At 40.2% G+C, this 15,394-nt stretch overlaps 1 protein-coding gene and 2 pseudogenes across 3 annotated transcripts; all 3 read left to right on the top strand.

Annotated features, from left to right (window-relative positions):
* Positions 1 to 117: 117 nt before the first annotated feature.
* Positions 118 to 9,593, top strand: LOC121740907. 3 transcript variants are annotated; one of them, XR_006037698.1, is made up of 3 exons: positions 118 to 224; positions 516 to 588; positions 9,237 to 9,593. XR_006037698.1 is itself a non-coding variant. In XM_042133561.1 (2 exons), the coding sequence occupies exons 1-2, from the start codon at positions 5,950 to 5,952 to the stop codon at positions 8,126 to 8,128; spliced, it is 1,917 nt and encodes a 638-aa protein (XP_041989495.1). In that variant the 5' UTR covers positions 4,997 to 5,949; the 3' UTR covers positions 8,129 to 8,845. The 3 variants fall into 3 exon arrangements, 1 of the variants encoding a protein (XP_041989495.1); XR_006037697.1 differs by lacking the exon at positions 9,237 to 9,593 and adding an exon at positions 8,108 to 8,228; XM_042133561.1 differs by lacking the exons at positions 118 to 224; positions 516 to 588; positions 9,237 to 9,593 and adding exons at positions 4,997 to 7,845; positions 8,108 to 8,845.
* A 746-nt stretch (positions 9,594 to 10,339) lies between these two features.
* LOC121810653 lies at positions 10,340 to 11,280 on the top strand (annotated as a pseudogene).
* Positions 11,281 to 11,358: 78 nt separating this feature from the next.
* On the top strand, positions 11,359 to 13,011 carry LOC121811641 (annotated as a pseudogene).
* The last annotated feature ends 2,383 nt before the right edge of the window (positions 13,012 to 15,394 follow it).

Here is a 15,394-nt window from a genome sequence, read left to right as displayed (position 1 = left end):
TTAGCGACTCTTATTCGGGGACGGAGGTAGTATTTTCGAAGATTTAACTCGGTTTGATAGTTCTATTCTTCAAGACCTCAGTTCTTCATCCAGGTACCAATTATCTTCTTGCATTTGTCATGTTTTAATCTTGTTGTTTAGAGTTCACAATTTTGTAGAGTCATTCTCTAATCTTCTCTTTCTCTCTCTACTCTTTCACTCCGCTTTGTTCATCAAATGCGACGGTAAGAATTTCCACACTGTTCCTCACAACCACCGTATTGCTAGATTCCTCGCGAGATTTACTTCCGTTTGCTCTCCTGCATTTGCAATTTTTCAGTTAAAGGTTTTTCTCCATTAATCTAGAGAATTGTGGGATAAAGCTTGGTTGGAGATTTGAAATTTGTAGTATATTTGTTGACTTACTTGGTGGGTTATTGGATTTGCATTGTGAGAAGAATTGCATTGCTATTTCGATTACAAATGGAATTGCAAAGTGCAAATGATAATTAAAGCTTTTCCTTTTTTTGCATCAGAGTTCAATGGAGACTTTCTTGCCATCAAAGTGAGTTGAATGTGTGCCTACAAAATTATTGCATCAGAAAACAAGTGAGTTTAATACTCCTTCCGTCCTGGGCTACTCGCCCCTTTCATTTTCGGCACGGAGATTAAGGAATGAGTGTATAGGAAAGTCAAACATGACGGCTGTAGGTGAAATTTTTTACTAAAAATGGAAAGAGTGCAAGTAACTTGGGACGCCCAAAAAGGAAATAAGTGCGAGTAGCTTGGGACGGAGGGAGTATGTGAATACAACCTCTCCAGAGTTCGATGGTAAACGGACAACCTCTCGGCCTAAGCTAAGTTCTTTTACTCACTTTCATTACTTAGCATTCTTCAGAGTTCTTAGGATGTGGCTATGTGCTATTAGAGCATCCACTGCGCGTCCCGCGCGCGGCTCGCGTTCCGTCCCGGAAGGACGGTTCTGCCGCGGGACGCGTTGCAACGTTCGTCCCGTAGCCCGTATCCGCGAGACAAGGGACACGCCGGCCCGTCACGCGCCCGGGCGACGTGTCGCGCCCCCGATGCATGCGTGACGCCCACTCGCTGGCCCGCGAGTGGGCGTCGTCACGGATGACGCAATAATTCATTTTTTTAAAAAAAAATCGAATTTTAATAAAAAAAAATAATTTTCAAACGGTAATATTACCGTTAATTTTTTATTTTCCTTTTTTTAAAATTTTTTTTATTCTATAAATAATCATATTTCATACTCATTTCAAACACAAACACACATCTAATCCTCTCAAATCCTCTCTATCACTCTAATTTCCATCTTAAATCAACTCAAACAAATGGATCATTTTGAGCAAATGCGTCAATTAATGGAACAATCACTTGAAGAAGATCGACGACGAGAGGCGGAGGAAGCCGCGCCACCCCCACGACGCTCCCAGAAGTACATCAATCGGAACCGGAAGGAAGCCGCCGCACGGTTAGTACGCGACTACTTCTGCGATAACCCGATTTAGGGAGATACCTACTTCCGTCGCCGTTTCCGCATGAGTAAACCGCTATTTCTCCACATAGCGAATACTTTGGCGGCCCGGGAAGAGTTCTTCCGAGAAGGGTTCGACGCGGTCGGCCGTCCCAGCCACACGACGCTGCAGAAATGTACTGCAGCCATCCGTCAGCTTGCGACTGGATAAACGGCCGACATATTCGACGAATACCTCCACATCGGAGACACCACTGGGCGCATGTGCTTGCTCTACTTCTGTAGAGGCGTTCGGGCAGCCTTCAGTGACGAATTTCTCCGGAGGCCAAGCACGGACGATTGTCAGGTCCTCCTCAACCTGCACGAAGAAGTGCACGGATTCCTCGGGATGCTTGGCAGTGTCGATTGCATGCACTGGCAATGGAAGAATTGCCCGGTGGCTTGGAGGGGGTCCTACACGATGGGCCACAAAGGCACCCACCCAACCGTTGTACTCGAGGCCGTTGCCGACTACCGGCTTTGGATCTGGCACGCGTACTTCGGGGTCCCTGGCTCGAACAACGACGTAAACGTGTTCCACCAATCCGACCTCTTTACCGAAGTTTTGGATGGTAAAACGCCGGCCATCAACTTCATCGCCAACAACCGGCTGTATAAAATGGGGTACTATCTCGCCGACGGCATCTACCTGAAGTGGCCGACCTTCGTGAAGACGTGCAGCAGGCCTGCGAACCCAAAGCAGACTCTTTTTGCGCAGAAGTAAGAGGCTGCGCGCAAGGATGTGGAGAGGGCGTTCAGGGTTATCCGAGCACGCTTCAACATCATTAAAGCATTGGCTCGTTTGTGGTTCATGGAGAGCATGGTCGACATCATGTATACGTGCATAATCTTACACAACATGATTGTCCGAGACGAAGGACCCGATGCGGGAAATTGGTTCGACCCCGAATCCCCCGGAAGCTCAACCGCAAGTAGTCCGCCGCGAAGTGGAGCGCATCCGTCTATACAAGAACGGTTGGCTATTCGGGCAAGGACACGCGACTCTAGCGCCCACACCCAACTCCAAGAGGATCTAATTGAGCACATTTGGGAAAACTTTGGCGGAGAAGATTAAATTATGCCATTTTTATTTTTTTAGAATTTTAATTATGTCTTTTTTTCTTTTTTTTTAAAAGTTTAAGTTGTAATGTTGTTTTAATTTTAATGAATTGTGTTTGTTTAAATTGAATTGGGTTGGAAAAAAATAAAAAATGAAATTGAATGAATAGTAATTAAGGGACGGAATAAGGGACGGTTAAGGGACGGAGCGTTGCAGGTTCCGTCCCTTAGTTAAGGTATGGAGGAAAAAAGGACAGTGGGGCCCTCAAATAGTGGTCAAATAGTAGTTAAGGGACGGTATAGAGACAGCGTAGTGGATGACCTTAGGATCCTTGAATGATGGGTGATCAAAACTGAAAATGGCTTGTCTATTGTTTTTGTGTTGGGATTTTTGTGGTTTTGCTACTGAATTTGAGCATAAAGGCAGCTTATTGTGCTCTTGTTCCATTTATGTGCTAAAGCTCTAAGAATTGCTACTTTCATGGGGTTTCTATAGCAATGATTCTATGTTCTTTGAGTCTAGCATGATGTCTAAACAAAAGCAGAGGGTGTGCTAGTGTTTTACCTTTGCTTGGGTGATTCTCTTGGCTGCCGGACTGCCCTCTCGGTCCTCGCCACTCCTTCCTCCCTTGCTGCACTTCTTGTGTGTATTGTGAATATAGACATGTGTGAGGAAGGAGGTGGTGGTGGGCTGGTATTTATAGCCTAGCTCCTTGGCATTTTGTGGCTAATTTGGGATCAAGATTCCTTCTCTTTTGAAAATAAGTTAAAAGCTTCTATACCTAAATTGATGTAAGGCATCGGAGAGCTCCAATTTTTATTTTGAGCTAACAACTCATCTCTCTTTTTGAGTTGAGCTAAAAAGCGTTTTTGCCAGATTTGAAAAATTCTTGGATGACGTAAAGTTGGTTGATCTCATGTGATATATGTTCCAGAGTCCTCTTTTGGGCTTGAGGAATTCTTGGATGACATAAAGTTGGTTGATCTCATGTGATATATGTTCCTACAGAGAGTCCTCTTTTGGGCTTGAGGATGAGCTCACCCTCTTGCTCATTTTCTTTGAGAAGATATGGAAATCACCAAGCATCATTCCTTTATTTGATGCATTTATTGTACCTTGTGAATTTTGGTTGGGCAAAAATCTCACTATTTTTGTGTCTGATACGACCACAAGTTCCGAGCCTCAAGAGTCACTCGTACTCCATGAGCCTTGGGTAGATTGGGGTCCAAGAACGATGAAAAGACCATGACAAGGAGCTAAGATGTAGCTGGGGTCTGATTCAAGCAGTGATCTGACAAATCAAATGACGTCCAAATTCTCTTCCAAGGCAACCGATGTCTTCGTCTTCGAAAGAGGGTCGCGTGAGTATGTTTCACGCCTCGAACGGAGTTCAGATGAGAGAGATATGGCCATTTGAAGAAAGCCGCGCAATGCAGAACAAAACGCGCGGGCGGGCGTTTTCCCTTATGCAAAACGCCCGGTCGGGCGTTTGTGTCCGATTTTAAGAATTTAGGCAGAAAATTCGCCCGGTCGGGCGATTTGCCGTTTTCTAAACGCCTGGTCGGGCGTCGGCACTGTTTTTGCCAATTTTTCACTTATTTTGGGCCATTTTCTTATGTTTCCAACCCTAGCTATAAATACCATATGTGAGACATTTATTTGGAGACTTTGATGAATGTTATTATGAAGACTCCTTTGAGAGCATCTCCCATGTGAGATTTCTATCCAAATTCCTACATTGTAGGTTGCTTGTTTTATGTTCATTTGGCTAAATCAAGTATAGGTATGCATTTATGGTTGTGTAGTCATGAATGTGGAGATAATGGAGTATTTGCTTTGGGTGAAAGTAGCCCACATCTTTTTGTGGGAGGTCATAGGTCCTCAAAGAGGATTCCTCCTTCTTTACACTTTCTTCTCACCTTCTTTCTCTCCATCCAAAACCATTTTGAGTTTAGTTTTTGGAGGCTAGGCTCTTTATCTTTATTTTATCTTTGAAAACACAAAAAAATTGAAATCAAACACCGCTTTGGGTATTTCGTGGGCACATGGAAGGTTTCCCTCACAAGGAACCTTATCATTTGGTATCTAGAGCCTAGGTGCCTACCAAGTGTTTGATTTTAAACCTCTATGAAATTTCCTTTTCCTTATTTTTCCTTATTTCTTTTGTTTTAGTCTTTGCTTGTTTATTGGTCAATTGTTGTAGGATTGAGCTGATTTTTGGTGTGCATGAAACTTGATATATGAACTATTTTCCTGAAAAATCTCAGCCAAAAATTCTATCATTTGATAGGTCAAATTAATGTGTGAAGTTGCTGCCCTGTTTTGTGCCCTAGTTTGACAGATTTGGGAAAAACGTAAAATCGAGGGTCTTCTCGAAAACCTGCTATATTGGGGATATTTTTCCCTCATTCTAAACCCTTTAATCTTGTTATCTACCAAGTTTCATCAATTTTGGAGTTGGGTAGCCATATCAAAAAAATTCCTAAAGATCAGCCAAGTGTTACATAAATTTTCAGCTCAACTAAGTTTGTTTGTTAGCTTCCTTAGGCATTGAACCTTACTTTCACATGCTTGATTGGCTTTACTTGCTTGGTTTTATTGCCTATGTGTATACCTTGATTGATTTGTCTTAGCACTTGCATTTAGGAAGTTGGATATTGAGAGTGAGTGAACCTAGCCCTCACTATATTCTAAGCCTTGTTCCGAGTGACATTGGTGAGTGAATTGGGGGTGGGATTATCATTTGGGAAGTGAGCTCTTACTAAAATCTCCTCTTGTTGTGTGGGTGAGTTGTGTTTTTGCTAACCACACTTGGACTAGCTCCTAGTGTATTGTTTGTTATTTGTGTAGGTACACCTTTATGGATGTTTACACTAAGGTCCGTGATTGGCAACTTAACTCATTGAGGAGTGAAAGGAGGATAGCTTGTGATAATAGGGGTCGAGGAGAGCAAGAGTTGGAATATCAAGAAAGACCTCATCAAGATTATAAGTGCTATGGATGATATAGTCGAGAGAGGCATGGTAGAGGTGATTATGTGTCAAGGGGGCATGATAATGTAATTGATAGAGGGATTAGAAGGGAACGAGTCTCAAGGCTTTATGAAGAGCCTCCTCATAGAAGCAAAAAGGGAGAGTTTTGTAGAATTCCGGGGCTTGAGAGGGAAATTGAAAGAGAAGTTCCATGTAGTGTACGGATTGATCCTTTTGATCGACGTGGTGGTGGGGACATAAACCAAACATTCACCTCATTAAGTTGTAAGGGCACATCCTCTTCTTTCCATACCCCAAAGGTGCCTCATGGTTTGTGTCCGGATGCCTCATCTTCATCGATTTTAATCCAAAGTGATAGAAGAGAGAACCGAGAGAGAGAAAAAATGCTTGAGAGTGAAAGTGAGTCTAAAAAGCCAAGAGAGCGTGATAAAAGACAAGAGTGTGAGGTGCAAAAGTCAAGAGAGAGTGGTTGGGGTGAGAGAAAAGAAAAATATCAAATGAGAGAAAAACCACAAGCACAAGTGAGTAAAGGGTGTTTGTTAGATTCTAAGGCCAACCTTGGGTGGGCACCAAGTGAACCTTTGCCTCTTGCCCTTGGTGAGGAAAATAAGTTTTTACCCACTAACACTACTTGTATGTCTTCTTGTGTTGATGACTTTGTAGTGAGTAAAGTTGAAGACATGGAAGTGAAGTATCAAGTTGCACATAGCTTGGAAACTATGTCCCCGGAAAAGGATCAAGAGGAACGAGGGCAAGTGGATAAACTCCTTGCCCAAGGTTCAAGTGCACTATCTTTATCTACTTGTGATGATTCATTGAGTGTGATTACATTAGAAAAGTCCCTTTGTGTTGATAGATTTGTTAATGATGATTTATGTAAAAAGTGGGCTCATGAGCTTGAATCTTTGGATGTTAAATCTATTTTTGCCTCACATGTTGATTCTTTTGGGTTAAATACTAGCATTGATAGACACGACTACTCACTTGTGAAATCTACCTTGGATGTTGGAGTGACTTCCTTTCGTGCCAAGATGCCTAAGCTTTCATTTGTTGGTAACTTTGAGCTTCATGAGTATGTAGATGAGAATAGTAGGACGAAGGGAAGTGACATGGGTAGTGACTTTAGAACTCGGTGTTGGCTATGTTTTCAATGCAAGGTGGTTAAACCCTTCAATGGGATTGGAGTGTTCTATGGCCGTTTTGTGAAGGATTTTTCCACTCATATGTCTCTTGTAGATTGTGTTGTGTTTAATGGCGTAAGGATACATTTTTTCTATAGTTGGGGCCTAAAGTTGTTGGAGCAATTGTGTAGAGCCTATTTTGATAAGTTTCATATGCATGGTGTTGTGTCTTGTCTCCATGTTGTGCATAGTGGTTTATGGACACGTTACTCCCTCATTTTTGATAATCTCTTGAAATTGTTGGGACAATGGAATGAAATCCATTTTGATGAACTTGGTTTGTTGGTTGATACACTTTTTTGCAAACTTGATGTGAGTTGTGATGAACCTACTTTATATGTTGGACAAGAGTTTGTCAATTTGTGGAAGAGTATTCCTTATTTGAGCAAGAATGATGTGTTAATGATTATTGATGGTCTTCCCTTGTATGATCTTGAGGTTAGAGATTTTGTGCTTAGACTTTTCTTGGTGATATTCAACTATGCACAATATGAAGACCATTTCTTGTGTCCCTTTAGCCCTAATGGGAATGCCAAATCTTTTGTAAAGATATTCAAGAATTTGGGCATAGATAGTGTAGGGATGATTGAGCCAAATAGAAACAAAGTGCTTGGGGCATGTGTGTTTTGGCATGTTAGTTGCTTTTATTGCATGTCAATTAAGCCTTTCAACGTAATTGGGATGTTTTATGGTTCTTTTATTAAAGACTTTGTTTCTAATGGTCTTGTTTGGGATTCCATTGTAAAAGAATGTATAGGCTTATGTGCACCCACATCTAGTGCCGATATTTTGAAATTATTTGAGTATTGGCATGAAGGATATCTTGATGAGCTTGATGTATTTTGTTATGGTGATCGCTATTTGAAGTGTTCTAATATCCTTGGTCACATGTTAGCTATTGAGAATGTCTATTTGCATGAAAACCTACATTTGTCGATTGGTAAGAGGAATAGATGTTTTGTATTCTTGAATGAGATTGGCTCATTTGACCATATTGATATGCATGTTAGAATCATCCACGACAAGGGACTTGAGAATGTGATGAATTGGCTTATGCTTGGTTTCTATTATGCATCAATTAACCCAATCAATGGAGTGGTAATAATTTATGGAAACCTTGCTAAAGACTTTTCTTCATATGGTTGTGCTTTTGACATGAAAGAATTCATGAATTTATGTTCTCATACTTCTTGTTACATGGTCTTGAATTTGATGAAGCATGAATATGTTAGTTTGTCGTTTGGTTTTGTGCATGATTATACCCACCTTATTGGTGTGATACCATATTTTGGATGTTGTGGTGGTCTTAATCACTTTTATCGTACCATGATACTTGATTGGTTCATGTTCACTCTTGTAGGTACGCGCGGGCGGGATTTGAGGACAAATCCTTTTCAAGGAGAGGAGGATGATATGACCACGTATGCCGGGCATCAAGAGTCACTCCGAAGACGTGAGCCGTGGGTTGATTGGGGTCCAATGATGGCCTCCCAAGGATGATAGGAAAGAAGAACGCTCGGATTTTAGGAAAAATCCTTCCAAAGAAGGATAGGATGATACGACCACAAGTTCCGAGCCTCAAGAGTCACTCGTACTCCATGAGCCTTGGGTAGATTGGGGTCCAAGAACGATGAAAAGGCCATGACAAGGAGCTAAGATGTAGTTGGGGTCTGATTCAAGCAGTGATCTGACAAATCAAATGACGTCCAAATTCTCTTCCAAGGCAACCGATGTCTTCGTCTTCGAAAGAGGGTCGCGTGAGTATGTTTCACGCCTCGAACGGAGTTCAGATGAGAGAGATATGGCCGTTTGAAGAAAGCCGCGCAATGCAGAACAAAACGCGCGGGCGGGCGTTTTCCCTTATGCAAAACGCCCGGTCGGGCGTTTGTGTCCGATTTTAAGAATTTAGGCAGAAAATTTGCCCGGTCGGGCGATTTGCCGTTTTCTAAACGCCCGGTCGGGCGTCGGCACTGTTTTTGCCAATATTTCACTTATTTTGGGCCATTTTCTTATGTTTCCAACCCTAGCTATAAATACCATTTGTGAGACATTTATTTGGAGACTTTGATGAATGTTATTATGAAGACTCCTTTGAGAGCATCTCTCATGTGAGATTTCTATCCAAATTCCTACATTGTAGATTGCTTGTTTTATGTTCATTTGGCTAAATCAAGTATATGTATGCATTTATGGTTGTGTAGTCATGAATGTGGAGCCAATGGAGTATTTGCTTTGGGTGAAAGTAGCCCACATCTTTTTGTGGGAGGTCATAGGTCCTCAAAGAGGATTCCTCCTTCTTTACACTTTCTTTTCACCTTCTTTCTCTCCATCCAAAACCATTTTGAGTTTAGTTTTTGGAGGCTAGGCTCTTTATCTTTATTTTATCTTTGAAAACACAAAAAATTTGAAATCAAACACTGCTTTGGGTATTTCTTGGGCACATGGAAGGTTTCCCTCACAAGGAACCTTATCAGTGTCTCATTTGATAGGTTGGAGAAGATCCTTGGCTTGTTGTGGGGGTGTAGGAACCGAGAATGACATATAATAGATCTCCTTGAAGATTCAACCTCCTTCACCATTTGTATTTTTCTTAAATTATCTTCCTCCTATGTAGACTAGACTTTGTAAAGTAGGAATGGACTTTTCCTCCGTTGCACCACACAGGTACCAAAGCATTTCAATTACGCAAGGTGTAGTCCATTCCTAACAACAAGGAAAGTGGCTTCCATTATTCCCACTTATATGAAATTCTTGGCATTTCCTTAGTTGCACCACACATGTACCAAAGCATTTCAATTACACAAGGTGTAGTCCATTCCTAACAACAAGGAAAGTGGCTTCCATTATTCCCTCTTAGATGAAATTCTTGGCATTTCCTTCTTACAACGATTGTAGTTCTTAAATTTGAATTCCTTGTATTTTAATTCCATGAGGAAAAGAACCACACATAACTTAGTGCATTCACTTAAGATTAAATCCAACTTCACAAAATAAATCCAATCACCTCTTCGTCCAATTCTTTTTTTTTGCCCAAAATATGTGCACGAAAACTCGGAGTGTTATAGCCGTGCATCGCACGGGTGTAATACTAGTATATATAAAAGTGAAGTTCACATTCCACTAATTTTTTTCACTCACTTTCCTTCATAAATGCACTTAAAACTCCTATCGATCAAATATGAGACATTTAATGGACTCGAAGGGCATAGTAAATTGAAGGGGTGGAGTGGCTCGCGAGTCTCTTACCGACAAAAAGATGTTGGAAAGATTTGTAAATAATGTTTGAGGTTGGTGTATAATTACACGCATTCGTCTTATTTTCATCATACCAAACACGACCCAGTTCAAGTTTTGTTTCCATATTTTTGTAAATATACCAAACGATCGACAGGTTAAATTTTCTGATACCTTATAAAAAATATAGGTTGACAATGACATTTTCTGATACCTTATAAATTTTTGTAAACACACACTGAATTAGTAGAGGAGTATTTAAGATAGTGAGAGAAGTGAGAAATATTAATCTACAATCGCAATTAAACATGGTCATGGCTGAATATTTCTTGAATTTAGAAGGCAATGGAATTAATCTTTTGATAATCACCTATTGATCGCCATCCCTCTCTTCTTCTTATTCAAAAAATCTGAAGCTCCACCACTCCCACCAGGCCCAAATCCATGGCCAATCATAGGCACTATCAATCATCTCCTCACCCACAAACCTTTTCACATCTCCTTAGCAAATCTCGCTCAAACCCACGGCCCTCTCATGCACATCAAGCTCGGAACACAGCACCTCATCGTCGGATCTTCCCCAGCCGCCGCCGAGATCCTCAAGGCCAACGACCGATACCTCTCGGGGCGGTTCGTCCCCCACGCCGTGCCAAAAACGCCGGCCCAGATCGACACCATGTCGTTCTGGGCCGACTCCACCAGCCCCTACCGGAAGAGCCTCCGCGCACTCTGCCGGCCGCGGCGCTGGAGCGGAGCGCCCCCGCGAGGGAGGAGAAGGTGGCTGAGCTGGTGGCGTGGCTGAGGCTGAAACGAGGTGTGGTGAGTGTGGGAGAGATGGTTTTGGCGACAGTGGTTAATATGTTTAGGCCATCCGCAATGGGCGGACGATGGCACGCCCGATGGCGCGCATCGTCCGCGCCATTTATCGTCCGCCCCCACTGTGGGTGTGAGGCATAGGCCGCGGACGATAGTCGCGGCCTATGCTTCGGGCGCGACTTAAACCGCGGACGATGGCCATCGTCCGCCCCATTGTGAAGGCCGCGGACGATGGAACGCTGTTTCGTCCACCGCGTTTGCGTCGTTAGCTACAGCGTCGATGGCAAGGACGATGTTGCAGACGCACAAGGCCCTCAAGAAGTGCACCGACCTCGAACAAGCCGAGTATCTCCGTGCATTTTGGGAATTGGCCCGACTTAGTTTTTTTTTTTTTAGTTGAATGGTGTAATTTTTTTTTATTAAAACTTCGCCGCTTGTTATTTAGTCGTTTTTTTTACTCGTTACGTGTTATTTGAAAACAGTTAAATTAATTAAACAAAACAACAAAAATGATGATGTGGCGCGTCATAGGGCGCGCCTTAGGGCGCCCCACTGCAGGTGGAGAAGGAGGAGGATAAAAATGCTGACGTGGCGTGCCATAGGGCGCGCCTTAGGCCTCCCCACTGCTGATGGTCTTAGCAATATTTATTTTTCGAGAGATTTTGTGGTTGGATTTGGAGAGAATCGCATGGCGGGTATTTTGAAAGGGATCGGTGAAGCGTTCGATGCTAAGGATTTGTCGGATTTGTACCCGTTTTTGAGGGTGTTAGATCCTCAGGGTTTGCGGAGGAAGTACATGGAATGTTCGAAGAGGATGTGGGGAGCCTACTGTTAAGGGGAGGAGAGTCTCGGAATTGAAGCACTTACATTTTTTGGACACACTTATTTCCAGAGGTTTTGGTGATGATCAAATTAATCACTTGTTAGAGGTATGGTATCACCCCTTTTCAAACTATGCACTAAATATCGATTTTATTTTGTAGAGAAATATGTTATGCATGACTCGTATTTCTTTTGAACTATCCAACTATAAGTGACACATTTCCTTTTATAGCAAAAAAATAATACTTTATCTCTCTCTTATTCTCTCTCCTACTTTTTCTCTCTACTGTTTTCTCATTCATACTTTATTCTCTATTTATTTAACCACAGAACAGCACTACAAAAAAATTGTGCACAAAATAAATGTGTCACATGTAATGGAACAATGAGACGGAGGAAGTACTACATATTTTGTACTTATGTGAGCGTCAATTATGAGTAGGTCTTTTATTTAGTACGCATATTTGTTGCCTTATATTCCCTTCCGTTCAATAAGAGTATGCACTTTTGATTAGACACGGGATTACTACATAATTGTAAAATAAAAAAGATATACTAGAAAGCAAAAGTAATTAAATTATCGTTGGTGGAGAATGAGTCTCACCTCATTAGAGAGAAAAAAGTTTTCAAAATTGGAAAGTGCATACTTTTGTAGGACGAACTAAAAAGGAAATAGTGCATACTCTTGTGGGATGGAGGGATTATGTATTTAGCTTGACTCTAATATAGCTCATTATAGGGAATTCAGAGATTAAAAACAATGACTTCATCTGATGTAATTTAAAATTTCAGAGTTCATTATAAGTTTGTTATTAGTTCATATAATGAACTCGGATTTATCTTATTAGGATGTTGTTCAACACAGTCTTGATGTTAGTAAATGACTGTATAGCATAACTCACACACATACATAATCTATGCCACCACCACCAAAGGCTGCATCCTCCGGCCCCGTTGATGCTCACGCACCGCGCCTGCGTGGCCTGTCTCGTCATGAACTACACCGTCCCACGAGGCGCCCAGGTTCTCATCAATGTGTGAGCAATTGGGCGATCCGACACTGTGGGACGACCCTCTGCACTACCGACCGGAGAGATTTCTTGGCTCGTCCATCGACTTTAAAGGGAACAATTTCGAGTTTCTTCCGTTCGGAGCAGGGAGGAGAATTTTCCCCGGAATTAGCATGGCTACCAAGATTGTTGCACTAGTGGTGGCGACGTTAGTTTATTTTTTCGATTGGTCAGCTCCGGTGACTAATGGAACGTTACTTATCGCTCCTAGAGCAAGAAAGTGAAGTTTCACCAATTGCTAGATAAAATTGTGTATGTATGTATAATGACAATAGTTGTCACAACTCATAACTCAATATCATGATACTATGTTTTACTAGTATATTTATAGTATTATTAATAAAAAAAGACATGTTGCTTGTTCGTTTATTATTTAGATTTATATATCGATAATGTCACAGTTCACAAAATCATGAAACTGTATGCAAACGCGCCACAATATCATGTTATGATTGTACTTTAACTTTGTTATCTTAGTTGTGGCGTGTAAGTGTGTACACTGCAATGTTGGTATATCCCATGTTGGAGAAATCAACAAGAACAAGAACAAGAAACAAATTTATGGAACAGTAGGGAACTTGATTTGAGAAAACCAAAGAAAAAACTCTTATTGATGATTGTGTGCTGAGCTACACACACGTGACAGAAAACAAACGGCTCTATTCCTAACCGTTTTAACAGATTTTGAGTAGCCTCCAACGGCATTAGTTTTATCATTTTTTGTTGTCCCCCAAAATTAGACTTAGTCTAAATATGGAAAGTTTTTAACCAATACACACCACTAATAATGCAGATCTCACAATCCAATAACACTACTTCCACTACCTTTTCTCATATATATCTTGTCTTACTTTAACAATTACTACACATTAAAACCCGTGTCATTATAAGTTTGTCTGTTTCTGTTTTTGGAGTATTTATTTTCCTAAATCATAGTGTTAAGTGAAGAGTGGCTCGGTCACTAACCCTGCTTCTGAGCAGAGGATTACTCGGGGTGGACAGTTCGAAGGAATGAGTCAATTACCGAGTACATTGTATCACTCGGTAATGTATTGCCCCGAGTTGGTGTAGGCTTGGACAAATAGCGAGATGTCTATTAATGTGTTCGACCTGTGCTCGGTAAAAGTGCGAAACCGATAGAGTTATTTTCTTAAGTACCGTCAAATAAGGTCACATTTTTGTAACAATAAAATCATGGCTCGTATATAAAAATGTACTCCAAAGCCCAATTATATTACGGTGAAATTAGATAAAATCATGCTTCGTATAAAAAATGATACACCAAAGCCCAATTATATTGGGGGCAAATTATTAGTACCATGATAATAGTCCACATCTCACATACATTGCTTCAAATGTGTAGGTCCATAACAATTTTGACTCTTTTTTTACGAAGGTTTAACTTATATTTGAAATCACTTTATTGTTGGTAATGTTAACATTAAATACAACAATAAAATGAGGTTCATGCTCCTAGCTAGGCTCAAGTTTATGAATGAATAACTGTCATTGGTGACCGAAGCATTACAAACCTTGTTTTCTATAGTTTATATTTCTGTCCCAAACGTGCAGCCCCATTTCTGTCCAAATATTATACTATTAAGAATCGTGTAATTACATTTTCTAATTCGTTTAATCATTAATTAACACGTTCGATTTCAATCGAGCATTGTCTTTGTTTTAACATATTGCGTCATATTACATCATCATTATCCAGCAAACATCTACAGTATATTACATTATTTTTAGAGCAGCAAGTAATATACTATTTCTTCAACTTTTTTCATTTTTTTAAAGTTATATATACAAGAATTATATTATATGTTAGCGGTTTATTTTATAGTGCCGGTTGACTAAAGAAAGAGCAGCTGTTGGAATATTTAGTTTGTTGTTATTGCCAACTAATGTTGATTTATTAATCCAAATAAATTGTATAGATTGTGACCTCTTATATATTCATCACTTTTTAAATTGGTGGTAGTTCCGTTGACTTTTCTACACTCATTTTGTAAAAATGATAATAAATAATTAAAGTGGAAAAATGATAAAGTAAGAGAGAATAAAGAGTCTTATCGATCTCTCTCTTACTTTATCATTTATCCACTTTAACTATTTATTATCTTTTTTACAAAATGAGTGTAGAAAAGTCAATAGGACTGCTAAAATAGGCCGGAGAGATTAAAATTTAATAAAATTTAGTACAAGTCAAGATCATAACTATCCATTATTGTTAGTTTATTTCTATTAGATGAAGTTCAGATCCTATGACAAATTAGAATATCTAATCTAACTTTTATTTACATGGTACAAAAGAAATGAATTCGGTTCCATTCTAAGTTACTACAATGCGTTTATAATTGTATTATGGAGTAGTACTCCGTTAAACTTATTATTTCTTGATAGAAGAAAATTTTGAGTGGCTGAAAATGTGTAAACGTGGCAGCAATTTCCATTACAACTTAAGGCAATATTTAAAAAAACTACTTGACATATTTCCTACTTATTTTTAATCTTTGCATTTAGTATATTTTTCAAGTGCCAATGAAGTTTTATAGTAATCATTAGCCACGAGAAACGTGGTTAGCAGTAAAATAGTCAACCCTAATACTGACATAGGAGCATATTTCTTATAGTAATATATTGTATTTATGGGCATTCACAAAATTAATTAAATCAAATTAAGCTGACATTGAGCAAGAATAATC

Source organism: Salvia splendens, chromosome 7, assembly GCF_004379255.2.
Source record: "Salvia splendens isolate huo1 chromosome 7, SspV2, whole genome shotgun sequence".
Classification (NCBI taxonomy): domain Eukaryota; kingdom Viridiplantae; phylum Streptophyta; class Magnoliopsida; order Lamiales; family Lamiaceae; genus Salvia; species Salvia splendens.
Note: the sequence above shows the minus strand (reverse complement) of the source record. Positions and strands in the feature narration are given on the sequence as shown.

Bases quoted from the DNA above. Each gene is read 5' to 3' on its own strand.
- LOC121740907 (XM_042133561.1), top strand. From the start codon at position 5,950: ATGCTTGAGAGTGAAAGTGAGTCTAAAAAGCCAAGAGAGCGTGATAAA. The intron at 7,846-8,107 runs GTAATAATTTAT...TCACTCTTGTAG, and splicing joins TTAACCCAATCAATGGAGTG to GTACGCGCGGGCGGGATTTG.